The 17746-nt window shown below is 43.2% G+C and overlaps 1 protein-coding gene across 8 annotated transcripts in view; it reads right to left on the bottom strand.

Moving 5' to 3' along the window:
• Positions 1–1442, bottom strand: part of COL24A1 (collagen type XXIV alpha 1 chain) — a 419676-nt gene extending 418234 nt beyond the window's left edge. For 4 of the 8 annotated variants that reach the window (XM_070078137.1, XM_070078144.1, XM_070078142.1 and 1 more), the window contains exons 1-2: positions 1303–1442; positions 764–897 (exon numbers count right to left, since the gene is read on the bottom strand). In XM_070078137.1, the coding sequence (XP_069934238.1) occupies positions 764–822 (59 nt within the window). In that variant the 5' untranslated portion in view covers positions 823–897; positions 1303–1442. Of the gene's footprint in view, positions 1–763; positions 898–1016; positions 1179–1302 lie in introns of those variants that run through there. The other 4 variants (XM_070078138.1, XM_070078141.1, XM_070078140.1 and 1 more) reach the window with 3 other exon arrangements.
• Positions 1443–17746: the final 16304 nt, after the last annotated feature.

Genomic DNA, 17746 nt, shown 5'->3' with positions numbered 1-17746 from the left:
GGCCAAGCACCCCTGGAAGGGGGTGGGTGGGCGCGCGTCCGACGCCCAAAGGGCTGGGGGTGTTCTTTCGGGGTCCGCCCAAACCTCCCCGGGACACCCAGCCCCGCCTCCGCATCTGCCCACGCGCTCGGCCCTGTCAGTGAGCCACTTGCCCTCAGGCAGGCGGCGGTCCGGGCGCAGCCTCCGCTCCACCGGGGCTGCACGCTCGCCCGCCCCCCAACAAGGGGCGCCTGCCTCTGCGCCCCGAGCAGGGCCAGCGCTGCCGCCGTACCCCTTCTCCCGGCTCCGCGTCTCCCCGGCCCCGCCGGGCCCGAGGGCCGCTAGCGTTTCTAGCAGTAGCTGGGCTGGAAGCCCCGAGGAACGCGGCGGCGAGGTCGGACGTCTGCCAGGGCCCTGCGGAAGGAGGGGGAGGCGGGCGCGAGGCGCTGGGAGCCGGCGCGCGGGCGGCGGCGCAGCACAGCGCAGCGCAGCGCAGCTCCGCAGCTGCGGGAGCCCGGCCGGGACGGTGGGGCGCGTGCCAGCAGGCTTTGCTCCCGAGCCGCAGGATCGCGTTAGCACAAACCCTGGAGACCCGTTGGCTCGGCGCTTCCTTTCAAACACGGTACTTTACAAATTAAAAAGACAGGGGAGAGGATGCCACGGCTGCTTGCCCGCTCCCAGCACCAAAAAGTGCCAAGCAACGGGGCCACCAACTGGCTTGGCGGATCGCGGGGTTGGACAGAGGGGTTGATCTAAGCCCTGCCCGGGCGGGTGGGCTACTTACGTTTTTGCCGTGGGGGAGAAGACCTTTCCACGCCTTGTCCTGTGGGCGCCTAAATGCATTTGTATGCATTTGTCCGTGCAGCAAAGCGCTAACGGAAAACAGAAGCCAGCTCCGAACTGCTAAGGGTGCAGGTACTGTCCATGAAAAAAAAGGGGGGGGGGAGAAAGTCACATGAAAATCAGGCTCCAAACTTGCAACAGGAAAAAATTAATAAAAGCAGGGGAGGAGATGAGGCTGGGGTGGGAAACAGCACCCGAAGGGAAGGACAGATAGACTTTGGGCACCCTGGCTCGGCAGGAGAGGAGCCTGGGGTTGTGTCGCGCGAGGAGGCAGCGGGGCGCCGGCGGCCGCGGGAGCTCGGCTGCGACTGCAGCCCTCGAGTTCACTTGCGGTTCAAAGGCGACTCTGTGACTCCAGTGGAGTCCTCTGCTTTGGGCCTGGGAGGAGAAAGGGGTGGGGGAGGGAAGGAGATGAGGGGGTGGGGAGGAAGTCCTTGGAAACTGCCCGCGCTCGGACGTTTGTCAAACAAGCACACACACCCACTTCAGAAATCAAGTCGGTGCGAGGGGCCGGTGGCAACGGCAGGCGCTCGGCGTGGACTGCCGCCGGCTGCTTCGTCAGGAAGAAGAGGAGCCCGGCAAACCCTGCCGGTGTTAAATTTCACCGCTCCCTGACTCGCAATGACATCACCAAACACACAGTGTACACCTCCCCCACTTCGCCCCGCAACCTTCCGCCACCCAGCGCCGGCCCGTGCCCCCGTCTGCCCGGCGCGCAGCCTTGGACGGGGCTGGCTGCATCCTGGGTGCGCACGCCGCCGCCCGGTCACCCTCCGCGGGCCTCCCCCTTCCCGCTTCTAGGTGACTCGCAGCCTTCCTTCTTCGCAGCGCCCTTCCCAGGGGTTTCCAGTCCGCGGGGCTCCTCTTGCGTGTCTCCCAGTCCGCGGGGCTCCTCTTGCGTGTCTCCCACCCCCAGTTGTTTTCTCTAGCCTGTCACCTACACCTTCTTATATCATGTTAGCTTCGTGGGGTCCTTCAGCCGGCTCCAATAAATCCTCTCACTTACCTTGCAGCTCAGCCCGAGGCCCAAGTCGTGTCATTCACTTAAGGAGGGCTCTACTTTCTACCTTGCCTCCTCTTCACTCTTTAGCGTCTTCGCCTTACCACTGTCCACGTCTACGGATGTTCTCCTGTGACCCACCTTTTTGCCTTCTGCCCTTTCCCCTCTTACAAGCATGCATTCACGACGCACCAAACCACCGTTATGCGCGTTGAGAACAAGCTATCATACTACTGCAACCTTACCCCTGGAGCACCTTCTCCAATTCTGGTAGTGAATTTCGTTTTCGAGGCAAATCCCCATTCCCACCTCCACTCCAACTCCTGCCTTACCATACCAAGAAGCCCACCTTCTGATTTTTTGCAAAAAAGCACAACAAAACAAAACTTAAAGAGTTCCGATTTAATTTTTTATCAATAAGACCAGAAACACCAAGAGGTCAGTTATCTTCTTGCTTATTGACGTATGTTCAGCACCTACCTGCCATGTCTGTCGGATGAATAACTGCTGTCTATCACTGAGTATCATTTCCTTGAGGATTTTCTTGCCTGTTCTTTGTGCCACGCACCGCCAATGAAATGACCCTTCCCCACGAGGCAAAAAGGATCTCACATCACTCAGGCAGGATCTATGAAGGGCCAGTGACCATTACTGATGATTGGAAATGATTGGTGTGACTCTCGAGCTCGGCAATGTTTTTACTCCAAGAATACATAATTTAGTTCATCTTTCTCCTTCCTCAAAAATTTTCCAACTTTTCAGTTTGAAATATAAAAAATTGTAAAAGTAGTATAAACTTCCTGTATATCCTTCCCCTGGCTTCTCTTAATGTTACCATCTTATACAACCAAATAACAATGATCTAATCCAGGCAGCTAATACTATACAATATGAATAATCTATACATCTTATTAAAATTTTGTCAATATTTCCATGAAGGTCCTTTGCCTGGGCCAGGATCCCTCACTGTGTTTAGTTAATTAATTAACAGAGTGACTAAATAAATTGTTGTCTCCTTAGTCTCCTCCTATCTGTAGCAATTTGTCTCCTATATTTCATAACCTTGTGAAACTTCTGAAGGGCACAAGCAGGAAATCATTTTCCCAAGGACCCTGCCATTGGGATTTGTGTGATGTAGTCTCATGATTGTATTCAGGCAATGTATTATTTATTTTGGGCAAGAACATTCTCTTCTTGGAGTTCACATTCTACAAAAGATTACTCCTGTAGGCAATAGGCAACTAATTAAAGACTTTCAAAGTGGTACATGCTTATGTTCCAAATTCCCATTTTAAGATTAGTCAGCATCAGATGCCAAGACTGAAAGAGGATAAATTAGGTGTACCTGTCAAATGTGTTAGTATTTTGAACCGTGGTGGAAAATTTTTAGGAAAGCAAGATAAGAGAATCATTAAAATGAGTCAAGAAGATATGACATCTGATTAAATTGATAACAGAGGAGACATAGATAAAATTGCAAACCTGAATGAAAAAGAATTTGGGATATTGGCGAACATCAAAGGGGAAGACAAAGAATTCAAATGGGGACATACTATGTTTGAGATCTTGTCAGTCACTCTGCTGGAACCATCCAGAGTTGTTAGAAGTAGATGCTAGAGTTCAGGTAAAAGGCCAGAACTAGAGCTTTAGGTTTCTTCATTGTCTGCGTAAAGTGGTATTTGAAGCCTTGGCAATGAAGTCTTTTTCAAATAAGAGGCTATTGAAGCAGAAAACAAAGGGCAAGGATGTAAACTTGGGTCACAAAAATTGAGCGGCAGAAATGTGGCAGGACTAAAGGCGATAAAACAGGAAGCAAATAGTATTATTAAATAATAGTACAGGAGTTCAAGGAACAAAATAGTAAATACTTCATAATGCTTATTATGTATCAAAATTTTCTGTTACTTACATACATATGTATATGTTTATATAGGTAAACTGTCTTTATGCTCTTAATAAGCCTATTAAGTAGATACTACTTATTATCTTCATTATACAGATAAGAAAATTAAGGCAGAAAATGGTTAATTGCCCAAGATAACAAAACTGGCAATCATGATTTAAACTGGTTGTGGATGAAGTCCATGCTCTCAATAACCCCTTCCCTTCTCTCCCTCGGTCTCTCCATCCTTCCTTGTTTTCAAAAGAAAAAGGCTTCGGTCCACTGAAATAGAACAGAGCACAAAGCTCTGACACAGATCTTTATGAGGACAGAAGATTTAGTTGATGATGAGGATGGCATTTCAAAACTCTGTGCAAAGAAAGACCTATTCTACAAATAGTGCTGAAACAGCCTTAAGGGGAAGGGCAAAACAAAACAAACAAACAAAAAACCTAGATCATTCGTATTTGCTACTGTAATTATCAAACGTGTATGGAAAAACAACAGGTTCCAGACACTGTGCCAAGAAGCAGAGACAAAAGTTGTCAGACAGACTCAAGCCTGCTCTCAAAGATGGACAAGCTCTCAGAAAGGCAAACCGTAAAGAAGTACAGTTTTAAATTTCCAAATGGTAAAATAAAGAAACAAATAAAAGTTGTACACAACACAGTTGAATGAAAGATAAAATGAAGAGACAAATGACAAATTGGAAATACTTAAAGTGTATGATGGGGGCCGGCCCCGTGGCTCTCTAGGTTAATCCTCCACCTGCGGCGCCGGCATACCATATGGGCGCTGAGTTCTAGTCCCTGTTGCTCCTCTTCCAGTCCAGCTCTCTGCTGTGGCCTGGGAAGGCAGTGGAGGATGGCCCAGGTGCTTGGGCCCTGCGCCCACGTGGAAGACCAGGAGGAAGCATGTAGCGGCCATTTGGGTGGTGAACCAATGGAGGGAAGACCTTTCTCTCTGTCACTCTCTCTCACTGTCTAACTCTCTACCTGTCAAAATAAAAAAATAAATAAAATAAAAATATAGTGTATGATGGACAGTTACTATGTTTTTATAAAATCCTTATGTTGAAATAATTTCAAACTTATAAAAAGTTGAGAAGCATAGTAGGAAGAATTTCCATGTTTTTACCCCTATATTCAGCAAACATTAACATTTTACCATGTTGACCTCATCATATTTTCCCTCTTTCTCTCCCCCAATTGTTTGAGAGCAAATTGCCAACATTATATCCTTTCAATATATCCCTTCCACGTGTATTTCTTAAAAAATGAAGAAGTTTCTCTTCCATAGCCACAGTTCAAGTATTAGTATCAGGATATTAATTTTTATATATTGTTTATTTATTTGAAAGGCAGAGCACACAGAGAGAGGGAGAACAGAGAATAGGATCATTTGTCACCCATGTTTCACTCCCCAAATGGCTGAAGCCAGGAATTCCACACAAGTCTCCTACATGGGTGTCAGGGATCGAGTATTTGGACCATTTTCTGCCTTCCCAAGCACATCAGCAGGAGGTTGGATTGGAAATACAGCAAAAAGACCTAGGACTGGCACTCCCATATGGGGTGCCACTGTGGAAAGTGATGGCATAATCCACTGTACCATGCCAGCCCCAGGAAATTAATATTTATACAGTACTATTTTTGAATCTGCAGACATATATGTTTCATTAGTTATCTCTGTGTATTACAGTGATAATGAATTTTTGTTCCCTGCTGCAGGATTACATCTTGCATTTACCTGAAGTTGCATTTAGTCTCCTTTAATCTGGAAAGTTTCCTCAGGGTGACTAATCCAACACTACTTTCCCAACTTTCCTCTTTCTGGCACTAAAAGTCCCATGGCCTGGGAACCCCACCCTGTCCGAAGCACACTAGGATGGCTGGTCACAACATGACGGCTAGTTCCAAAAATTTCAAGTGGTTTTTTGTTTTTTTGGTACAACATCAAGATCTTTATTTTGTGACGATTTCTTTCAAAGCAGTACAACTATATAAAAATGCGCAAGGGGAGAATGTAATTTTTGTGGGAAGAAATAAAATTGAGCTAAAGTACATGTAAAATATTTAACTGACTCAATTCAAGAAATGCAAATTAATATAAGTCCCTATTTTTGGAAAAATGTAAATGACAAAGTGGTTTTGTTTATCTATTTGTTACAGCATCCAGCGTTGGTGAGAGCAAAGTGAAGCAGGTACTCTTATAAATAGGCATAGATGGATGGAAATTTGCCAATACACATTAAGAGCTTTAAAGTGGCCCGCGCCGCAGCTCACTGGGCTAATCCTCCGCCTTGCGGCGCTGGCACACCGGGTTCTAGTCCCGGTCAGGGCGCCGGATTCTGTCCCGGTTGCCCCTCTTCCAGACCAGCTCTCTGCTGTGGCCAGGGAGTGCAGTGGAGGATGGCCCAAGTCCTTGGGCCCTGCACCCCATGGGAGACCAGGATAAGTACCTGGCTCCTGCCATCAGATCAGCTCGGTGCGCAGGCCATTGGAGGGTGAACCAACAGCAAAAGGAAGACCTTTCTCTCTGCCTCTCTCTCTTACTGTCCACTCTGCCTGTCAAAAATTAAAAAAATTAATAAATAAATAAAAAGAGCTTTAAAGTTGATATTTTTAAACTTTTAAAAAATATTTACTGGGGTCAGTGCTGTGGCATAGTGGGTAAAGCCACTGCCTGCAGTGCTGGCATCCCATATGGGCGCCAGCTGCTCCACCTATGATCCAGCTCTCTGTCTATGGCCTGGGAAAACAGTGGAAGATGGCCCAAGTCCTTGGGCCTCTGCTCCCACATTGGAGACCCAGAAGAAGCTCCTGGCTCTTGGCTTCAGGTCAGCCCAACTCCAGTCATTGTGGCCATCTGGGGAGTGAACCAGTGGATAGAAGACATTCTCTCTCTCTCTCTCTCTCTCTCTATCTCTATCTCTATCATCTCTATATCTTTCTATAACTCTGCCTTTCAAATAAAAATAAATAAATATTTAAAAAATGTTTATTTATGTGAAAGGAAGAGTTTAGAGAGAGGGAGACACACACACACACACACAGAGAGAGAGAGAGAGAGAGAGAGATCTTCCATCCACTAGTTCTCTCCCTAAATGGCCACAATGGCCAGGGTTGGGCATGGCTGAAGCCAGAAGCCAGGAGATTCATCCTGGTCTCCCTTGTGAGTACAGGAACCCAAATACTTAGGCCATCTTCCACTGCTTTCCTAGGAGTGTTAGCAAGGAGCTGGATAGGAAGTGGAGGAGCTGGGACTCAAACCAGCACCCATTACAGGATGCTGGCATCACCGGTGGTGGTTTTACCTGCTAGTGTACCACAACAATGGCCCCCAAACTTTTTTTTGAGAGAGAGAGAAATAGTAAAAGAGAATTCCCATTGACAGTTTATTCCCCAAATGCCCAAAATGGGCTGAGCCAAAACCAGGAACTCAACGCAGGTTGGCAGGAACCCAACCACTGGAGCCATCACTGCTGCCTCAGAACCTGCATGAGCAGAAAGCTAGAATCAGAACCCAGAGTTGGGAACTAAACCAGGTCCACTGTGAGATGTGGGCAACTTAACCACTAAGCAACATGTCTGCCCTAAATTTTATATCTATATGTAATATAGGTATAACATGTATTTTAAAATTGACTTGAGAGCTGGAGTGACAGAGAGAGAGAGAGAGAGAATCCTCCATCTACTAGTTCACTCTCCAAATGACTCAATAACTTGGAGTAGGCCAGGCCAAACTCAGGAACAAAGAATTCCACCTGGGTCTCCCACGTGGGTGGCAGTAACTCAGATATTTGATTCATCATCAACTGCTTCCCAGGTTCTTTATGGGGAGCTGGATTGGAAGCAGAGTAGCCAGAATGCTAACCAGCACTCCAATATGAGATTCAGGCATCCCAAGTGACATTTTAACCCCCAGTACCATAGTGCCCAACCCAAATGGTATGCTTCTTGATCAGTAATTTAGGTTCCAGAACTGTATCTCAAGGAAAAATAATAATATTCACCCATGAAAACATATATAAGGATGATTATCACAGTATTACCTCATTTACACATAGACACATTATAGCAAATTCTTATAATGTAGGAATTTAGAACTATGAAAAATAATGTTTTAAAGGATATTTCCTAACATGGAATTCTTAAACATTAAGTGGAAAAAACAAGATGAGAGACTATATACAATACAGTACAATAATACAGTACAATATGTACGGGTATGCATAGTGCATATTGTGTGTCAGAATAAAGACTGAAGGGAAATATGCAAAATATTAATAGTAGCCAAAAGAGAATTTCTAGGTAATGAAATTAGTAATTAGGAATTAAATTTTATCCTTATTCTATTTTATTTTGCCATTTTCATTTTGTTTAAGGACACATTATTTCCAAAAATCAGAAAAGGAAATAATAAGAGTCTCAAAATTGAGGGAAATAGTTGTATTGAGGCTCTATGGAGTGTACAGATGATTTGGAATAACTAGCATGGGGAGCATTCTAGGGAAGAAGCAAAGAGCCAACAAATGTACTAAAATGTGCATATGTAGCTAGTGAAAGGCAGATCCATAAGTTGACCTGGACTCTAGTGCAACCAAATAAATGTTTAGATACATACATCCCTGTGTAACCATGCTGAGGGGAAATTCTACCTTTTAAATGTTATGTTGAAAGTTTGTTTTTAAAAAATCTCCCTGACAGGGCCGGCACTGTAGCACGGTGGGTTAATCCTCCGCCTGCAGTACTGGCATCCAATATGGGCTGCTTTAGTCCCAGCTGCTCCTCTTCTTTTTATTTTTTTTATTTTATTTATTTATTTATTTATTATTATTTTTTTTTTTGACAGGCAGAGTGGACAGTGAGAGAGAGAGAGACAAAGAGAAAGGTCTTCCTTTGCTGTTGGTTCACCCTCCAATGGCCGCCGCGGCCGGTGCACTGCGGCCAGCGCACCGCGCTGATCCGATGGCAGGAGCCAGGAGCCAGGTGCTTTTCCTGGTCTCCCATGGGGTGCAGGGCCCAAGCACCTGGGCCATCCTCCACTGCACTCCCGGGCCATAGCAGAGAGCTGGCCTGGAAGAGGGGCAACCAGGACAGAATCCGGCGCCCCGACCGGGACTAGAACCCGGTGTGCCGGTGCCGCTAGGCGGAGGATTAGCCTAGTGAGCCGCGGCGCCGGCCCCAGCTGCTCCTCTTCTGATCCAGCTCTCTGCCATGGCTTTGGAAAGCAGTAGAAGATGGCCCAAGTCCTTGGGTCCTGCACCCTCATGGGAGACCAGGAAGAAGCACCTGGCTCCTGGCTTCAGATTGGTGCAGCTCCAGGCATTGCAGCCATTTGGGGAGTGAAACAATGGAAGGAAGACCTTTCTCTCTTTCTCTCCCTCTCACTGTCTGTAGTAACTCTACCTCTCAAATAAATAAATAAAATATTTTTTATTTTTTTTATTTTTTTATTTTATTTATTTATTTATTTTTGACAGGCAGAGTGGACAGTGAGAGAGAGAGACAGAGAGAAAGGTCTTCCTTTGCTGTTGGTTCACCCTCCAATGGCCGCCGCTGCAGCCGGCGCACCGCACTGATCCGATGGCAGGAGCCAGGAGCCAGGTGCTTTTCCTGGTCTCCCATGGGGTGCAGGGCCCAAGCACCTGGGCCATCCTCCACTGCACTCCCTGGCCATAGCAGAGAGCTGGCCTGGAAGAGGGGCAACCGGGACAGAATCCGGCGCCCCGACCTGGACTAGAACCCGGTGTGCCGGCGCCGCAAGGTGGAGGATTAGCCTATTGAGCCACGGCGCCGGCATAAAATATTTTTTAAAAAAGCTCCCTGTGATTTTTCCTCCATAGGGTGTTGAAGAAAGCTGGAGCCCTCTCCTGGAATGGTCTTCCAAGAAGGGTAGAACTTATATTTGAAATGATGTAATGGCAAGGTTGCAAGCCTGCATCCAGAGACGGTGTCTTTTTTTGTGTGTATGGACACTAATTTTCCCAGTGGCATGTAGTATAAAGAGAAAGGTCATTCTTTTACCAGTGCAAAGAATAAAGTGAATGGAAGTAGACTACGGAGCACTCACAATTAGGTAACAAGCATATGCTTGGCATAGTAACTGGCAGATGCTTGCTTGAATATCTATGGGATCTTATTTAGAAGGTAAAAGATGTGAGTAGGCCAATGAAACAATATAGTATGAAGGAAAATCCAGATTTTAAATTTCAAATGCAAGGGAGGATACAATATAGGCTCTTCCTTTAGAAACTATTTTGATTACAGTTACCATTTGGAACTATTAAAGGGCCACATAAAAGGTCTTGCTTCCCTCGTGTTTCATTATGGCTTTGTTTTTTATTTGTGTCTTTTTTTTAATCTGAGCAGAAGAAAGGAGAAGTAAGAGCTAGAGCTTCTACCTGCTGCCTGCAATAGCCCTAGGAGACGCTGGGGAACCCAATTCAGGTCTCCCAGATGAGTGAAAGGAACCCAATTGCTTGAGCCATTGCTGTTGCCTCCTAAGGTCTACGTAAGCAGGAGCCAGAATGGGAGTCAAGGCCAGGCACATTATGTGGGACACAGACCTCTTAACTGCTAGGCCAGACACCTGTCCCACAGTTCTTTTATAATATTTTTCTCTATATATGATTAGCTCTAGAATGTTCCAAAAGTTTATGTCATATATTTTTGTATGTTTTACATGAATATTCATAAAATATGCTACTGACCTGAAATGAGAACATAATTTACAGAAGCCAGTGATATAGTGACATCATCAAGTCATATAGGAACTGACCATAGATCATTAATTACCTGTGGTGACACACAAGATATCTGGCTCAAACTGCTGATTCTCAGCACTTCCGTTAAAATTCCTCTCTCTTACCAAATACACTAGAAAACCCAATGTGGAACATTTCTGTTTTATCTTTCCCAGCAATTTCAAAGTGAATACAACCCATATTTTCAAAAAAGGAAACCAGACTAATGGTGTCAATGCTTTCTGAGGTATAGACATGGATGAAAATTTTCCACATTCTTGAATAAGATTCTTTCAATAAGAGTGGCAATAATATGAAAGATCAAAAATTTGTCATTTTTCATGGACTTGGAGGAAGCATTCATTTATACCAGGTTAGTGTCTGAAATCAATAGAGAAAAAATGAGTGTCTGCAAATATTGTCACATAATGGGTAGTCTTGCATAAATGAGAAAAAGGATATCCATTTCTGCTAAAGTGAAATTTCAATATAAATGATATCAAAATCTTATTAGTGCCCACATGTTATTTTTAAAATGACTGTTTTCACAAAGGTTGAGTTCAAGCAATCATAATAAAAAATTATGATAGTGCTAGGATTGCTTGGATTCTACACAAAGGAGATCTAAGGGACAATTGTTGTGCTTGTTTTCAGGTAATCTGACAGCTATAGAGAATTTGAAGATCAAAGTGAAGCTATAGGAGGACGTCAAGGGGATAACTGATATTACTCAACACTTCTGTATTTTGGGCATAAATCTAGTTGCTTTACCATACTGTAGGTAATCCTTTCAAACATCCAATGAAGAAACATTGTTATAGGGGCCAGTGCCGTGACTCACTCCTGCAGATTGCCATAATCTGCAGCAAAAATTCAGGGAATGCTCCTCTGTATGAGTATCAGAATAAGAATCAAAAATATCTCTATAATTAAAATTACAAAACATTAAAGAAAGAAATTAAAGAAGACACAAAAAATGGAAGAATCTTTCATGTTCATGGATTTGAAGAATCAATAGCATCAAAATGTCCATACTACCCAAAGCAATTTACAGATTCAGTGTGGTCCCAAATCAAAATACCATTAGTCTCAAATCTATGAGAAATGATGCCAAAATTCATATGGAAACAAAAGAGATTCTGAATATCTAAAGTAATCTTAAACAACAAAAACAAAGATGGAGACATCACAGTACCAGATTTCAAGATATACTACAGGGCAGTTATAATCAAAACAGCCTGATACTGCCACAAAAATAGACATGGAAACCAATGGAACAGAATAGAAACCTCAGAAATCAATCATTGCATCTACAACCAACCGATCTTTGACAGTGGAGCTAAAATCAGTTCCTAGAGAATAAATAGTCTCTTCAACAAATGGTGCTGGGAAAATTGATTCTCCACAAGCAGAAGTATGAAATAAGAACTCCACCTCACACCTTATACAAAAGTCAACTCAAGATGGATCAAGGATAGAAATCTATTGCCTCATACCATCAAATTACAAGATGAGAATAATGGAGAAACCCTACAAGACATTGGCCTAGGCAAAGAGTTCTTGGAAAAGACCGCAGAAACATAGGAAATCAAAGCAAAAATAGACAAATGAGATTATATCAAGCTAAGATGCCTCCACACTGCAAAGGAAACACTCAACAAAGTGAAGAGGCAACTGACAGAATGGGAGAAAATCTTTGTAACATCCAACCGATAAAGGTTTAATATCCAGAATCAGTAAAGAACTCAAGAAACTCAACAATAACAAACAATACAGTTAATGCATGAGCAAAGGACTTGAACAGGTATTTTTCAAAGGATAAAATTCAAATGGCCAACAGACTCATGAAAAAATGCTCAGAATCACTAGCTATCGGGGAAATGCAAATCAAAACCATAACAAGGTTTCATCTCACCCCAATTAGAATGACATCATACAGAAATAAAAAAATAAACAAATGGTACTGAGCTTGTGGAAAAGTATACCATAAACTGCTGTTGGTGGGAATGTAAACTAGTAGAGCCATTGTGATAGCCAGAATAGAGATTCCTCAGAATGCTGAAAATAGATATACCATATGATCCAGCCACCCCACTCCTGGGAATTTATGCAAATGAAATGAAATCAGCATATAAAAGAGCTATCTGTACCCCCATGTTTATTGCAGCTCAATTCACAATAGCTAAGATATGGAATCAATCCAAATGTCCATCAGCCCATGGACTACATAAGGAAAATGTGGTGTATGTACATTATGGAATACTATTCAGTGTATAAAAGAATGAAATCCTGTCTTTGGCTACTAAATGGATGTGACTGGAAACCACGATACTTAGTGAAATAAGCCACTCCCAAAAAGAAAAAAAATATTAGATGTCTTCCCTGATTTGTGGTAACTAATAGAGTATAAAAATGTAATGTATATGAGCAAAATTGACATTTTGAGATTTGAATATTATTTATAGCCCTTCTCTCTACTGTTGGGGAACAGGGTTTTTTTCTTCTTACTATTCGTTGAATGGTTTACTTAGTTAAACTTATGATTATAAAACAAACTCTAAGCATGTCATTGTGGAAATTAAAGAATAAGAAAGGAAGGAGAAAGGAGGGTGGGAGCAAGGGTGGGACGGAGGGTAGGGTGGGAAGTATCTCTATGCTCCTAATCTGTATATGTGAAATACGCGAAATTTGCTCACCTTATATAAATAAAAATATTTTTAAAAAGAATGTGTATAGGGGCTGGTGCTGTGGCACAGCGGATTAACACCCTGGCTTAGAGCACCATATGGGCGCCAGTTTGAGACCTGGCTGCTCCACTTCTGATCCAGCTCTCTGCTATGGCCTGGGAAAGCAGTAGAAGATGGCCTAAGTCCTTGGGCCCCTGCACCCACATGGGAGACCTGGAAGAAGCTCCTGGCTCCTGGCTTTGGCTCGGTGCAGCTCCAGCCATTGTGGCCATCTGGGGAGTGAACCAACGCATGGAAGACCTCTCTCTCTCTCTGCCTCTCTTCTCTCTATGTAACTCTGACTTTTGAATTAATAAACTTTAAAAAAAAAAAAAAAAGAAAAGAAAAAGTATATGTTTGCCCAGTGGGCAAGAACAGGTGGCCAGTGCCGTGGCTCACTAGGCTAATCCTCCACCTGCAGCACCAGCACCCCGGGTTCTAGTCCTGGTTGGGATGCCGGATTCTGTCCTGGTTGCTCCTCTTCCAGTCCAGCTCTCTGCTGTGGCCTGGGGAAGGCAGTGGAGGATGGCCCAAGTGCTTGGGCCCTGCACCGGCATGGGAAACCAGGAGGAAGCACCTGGCTTCTGACTTTGGATTGGCACAGCGCCGGCTGTAGCGGCCATTTTGGGGGTGAACCAATGGAAGGAAGACCTTTCTCTCTGTCTCTCTTTCTCACTGTGTAACTCTGCCTGTCAAAAAAAAGAAAAAAGAAAAGAACAGGCAAGCCAGTTTGGGAAGAGGTCACAATGTGGACAATATCACACAGTTATGAAAGAACCTGGTCCTGTTGATGGGGACCTACAATACTGAGATGAGGCTGGAGAGGTCATTAGAAAGTCTTCCTGGAACCTGAAATTGCTTTATTTTCTTCTCTGTTAGACTTGCACAATGTGAAGCTTTCTTTTATATGATCACAAATGGGCATGATGCCTTGGAAAGTGATGAAATATTTGAGAGAAGCATGCTTACATATCACTCAGCTTTTTGGGATGTTTACTCTGCAGTAAGTAGGTGGCAGCATGTGACAATAGCTGGAAGGATCCTTTACCTGGGCACTTGGAGAAGGTGACAGAAAGATTCATTGAAAATGGCATAATATTCACTTTGCTGAGAGAACTGTATACAATTATCATGTACTTAATTAATGCATGCTTATATGCAATGTATTATAAATGATCAGATTTCTCAGTTCCTCTTCATAAGGGAAACTGGTGAAAACCCTTAGCTTGTGTGCTGAGGAAATTATTTCAGTTCTAATCCAATCTGGATTTCTTGTTTGCTATTATTCTAACCGTGTTGATCATCTTTGCTGCCACTGTTTTCTTCCTAAGTGTGTTAGCATGGGATATTGCTTCCTTTGTTGGCCTTTTTTCTCAGGACCTTATGAATTTACTTAAATTTATTTCTAAAACAATTGAAACGATGATCTGTTAGCCTGATCCTACAGCTAGTAAGCTACATATAAAATATTCTTCTTTCCCGGGCTCTTTGTGGTACTTTGAACCATGTGGTGCTGGAAGGGTATTTGATTCTGTTTTGGTGGGCAATGCAACATACTGACTGGAACCAGACCTGAAAACCAGCATCCCCTTAGATAGAAACTTAGATACATTTGACATAATACTATAAAAGTCTGTCAGCTCACACCCCCTTTGAGCACATAAAGGTTATCCAGTTTAATCATTTCATACCTGCAGCAGCCTCTCTTACTTGTTTAAGCAAAAGGTGCAATCATCTGGAGGGAAAATGACCCCATATCAGTTACTCATCTATGTCATTCCAGTTACCTGCTTCTCATTCTTCCTGTATTATGTCTCACATTTCCAGCCATTTAGCACAGATTCTATATCATTCATTTGTGAAGTGAACTAAAGGGAGGATATTAATAAATTTGAAAGCAATTCACTTTTCTCTGGCAGGGAGCCTTAATCAGCTTTAAGGTTAGAGCCAAGGGACTGGGATAAACCAAATTTAAACACCAAACAGGTAAAATATAAAGGGAAACCTGCATAATAGTTGTCCCACTAACCATTCTGAAATTTTATTTTGGTTTACCCTTCAAATAAGGGTGTGTGTGTGTGTATGTGTGTAATAATGTGTGATTGGGTGTGTAAGGCTTTAAAATAATGCCACTGTGGCATAGTGGGCTAAGCCTCCACCTGTAGCGCAGGCATCCCATATGGGTGCCAATTGGAGTCCCAGCCACTTCACTTCTGATCCAGCTCTTTGTTATGGCCTGGAAAAGCAGTAAAAGATGGCCCAAGTCCTTGGGCCCCTGCATTCACGTGGGAGACCCAGCTCCTGGCTTCTTATTGGCCCATCTCTGGCCATTGCAGCCTTTGGGAGTGAACCAGCAGGTAGGAGACCTTTCTCTCTGTCTCTCCCTCTCTCTGTCTGTAACTCTCTCAAATAAATAAAATATTAAGATAAAATATGGCCATTAAGACGATTGTTACACATGCACCATGCCTATACAGTAAAATGTTACAGTGGCATGTTCATACCACTGAACCTCATAGTCTGTTGGCAATTCTGTTTCAATCCTTTTCCAAAAGCTCCAGCATTACCAGAGAGCCCATTAATTTTCAAATGTATACTTAAAATGAAAGCAAAGCTTGTATTTTGGTGTTGGCTTTGGGATGTTAGATTTCTCCCCCAGCTCTCTTTTTTCATTAAACAACAAGTGCTGCAAACGGTGTGCTCCTGATCCCCTGTTGCAACAAGGCAGAACCAGGAGAGAGGCTGCATGGGGGAAACTCTACAGAGATACGTATTTTTCTAAATCCTTTAGTGTACCTCCACCTAAATTCTTTTACAAAAGCATTATATGGGATTAGTAGGTATTTTATGGTATTAATAGGTATTTCAAGAGTGAAAAGAGAGTTTCTACCCAGATTTTCTTTCCTGAATATCTCTGGCAATTTCACTCATTTTTCACAGGACAAAATCCTATTCCAAAGTTACTGAAAAAAATTTAATGTTATAGCCTATAATTGGTCTGTCATAGTGTTATAGATGTACAAAGTAAAACAATTTTCAGATAATAATTTTGAGATATGCTAACAAATAATTGGGGTACTTAGAAACAAAGCAATACACTAAGTGCTGTGTCCTGATGTTAAAAAATTTTACCAAGAAATGCATGATGAAAAGAATATTCCTTGTGTGTATAGAAAATTTGAAGAAGAATAACATTTTAGAACTATGACCTTAGAATCTTTGAATCTGGCTGGCGCTGCGGCTCACTTGGCTAATCCTCCACCTGAGGCGCCCCGAGTTTTAGTCCCGGTTGGGATGCCATATTCTGTCCTGATTGCTCCTCTTCCAGTCCAGCTCTCTGCTGTGGCCCGGGAGTGCAGTGGAAGATGGCCCAGGTCCTTGGGATCTGTACCCGCATGGGAGACCAGGAGGAAGCACCTGGCTCCTGGCTTTGGATCGGCACAGCATGCCGGCCATAGTGGCCATTTCGGGGGTGAACGGAAAAGGAAGACCTTTCTCTGTCTCTCTCTCTCTCTCTCTCACTGTTGAACTCTGCCTGTCAAAAAGAAGAAGAAGAAGAAGAATCATCATCATCATCATCATCATCTTTGAATCTTCTGTGTATCCCACATTTAAAAAAAAAAATTTGCAGCAGATTAAGCCAACACTTGGGACACCCAAATCCCATACCAGAATGCCTTTTAATGTCCATTCACCTTTGCTTCTGATGCAGTTTCCTGCTAATGCATCATGGTGGGGAGCAGATGATGACTCCAGTACTTGTCTTCCTATGGCCCATATAGGACAGCCAGTTGGAGCTTCAGGCTCCTGACTTTGGCCCAGCCCAGTGGATGGAAAATCAATTCTCTTCTCCCCATCTTCACCTTTAAAGTAAGTGAAATAAATAAATAATTTTTTTTCAAAAAATGTTAAATAAGCTTTAGGCCATAATAATTTTGTTTTCTTGTATATGAAGAATTAATATTTAGTTAGAGGCTCTTGTGAGAGAGTGTAGTTATGGTTATAATATTTCTTTCTCCACTGAAAATAAATCCTTTGGGTTTTGGCATCAAACACTTTTACATTTATCCGGTCAGTCTGTCTCTGATTCTTTCTCTAAGGCTCAGCAAGGTCCTTGCTTGGAAAGAGCTCTCCCATTTCTGATCTCTTTGTGCCAGCCCCATCTGTCAGCCACAGTTATTTCCCAGCAGACCTGAAAGTAAGAAGAGTCTGTGATTAATAGCAAAACTCAGTATAACTCCAGTTGATTCCATTGGCTTTCTCCAACAGGGAAACAAATTCAAACAATCCTATCGGACCCTCCTGTATTCTAAAATAATATTTCCAATATAGTCACATTTTTATTTGTTGAAAGATCTCAAAGGTTTCAAACTGGCAAGAATTCCAAGATGAAATTTTCTAATTTTACTCTATGAATTGCATCTCATGAAATTATTTTTCCTGGCATAAAATTCTCAATCCTCAATGTTTACTATGATCTATATATCACCTATCTTTGTTCAAGCAGAACTGAAGCTTATACTACTCAAATGAACTAACCATATGGAGTATTTTCCTTACTTTTGTTC

This window comes from Oryctolagus cuniculus, chromosome 7, assembly GCF_964237555.1.
Source record: "Oryctolagus cuniculus chromosome 7, mOryCun1.1, whole genome shotgun sequence".
In the NCBI taxonomy this organism is placed as follows: domain Eukaryota; kingdom Metazoa; phylum Chordata; class Mammalia; order Lagomorpha; family Leporidae; genus Oryctolagus; species Oryctolagus cuniculus.
This window is presented reverse-complemented; position numbering and strand designations above follow the sequence as displayed.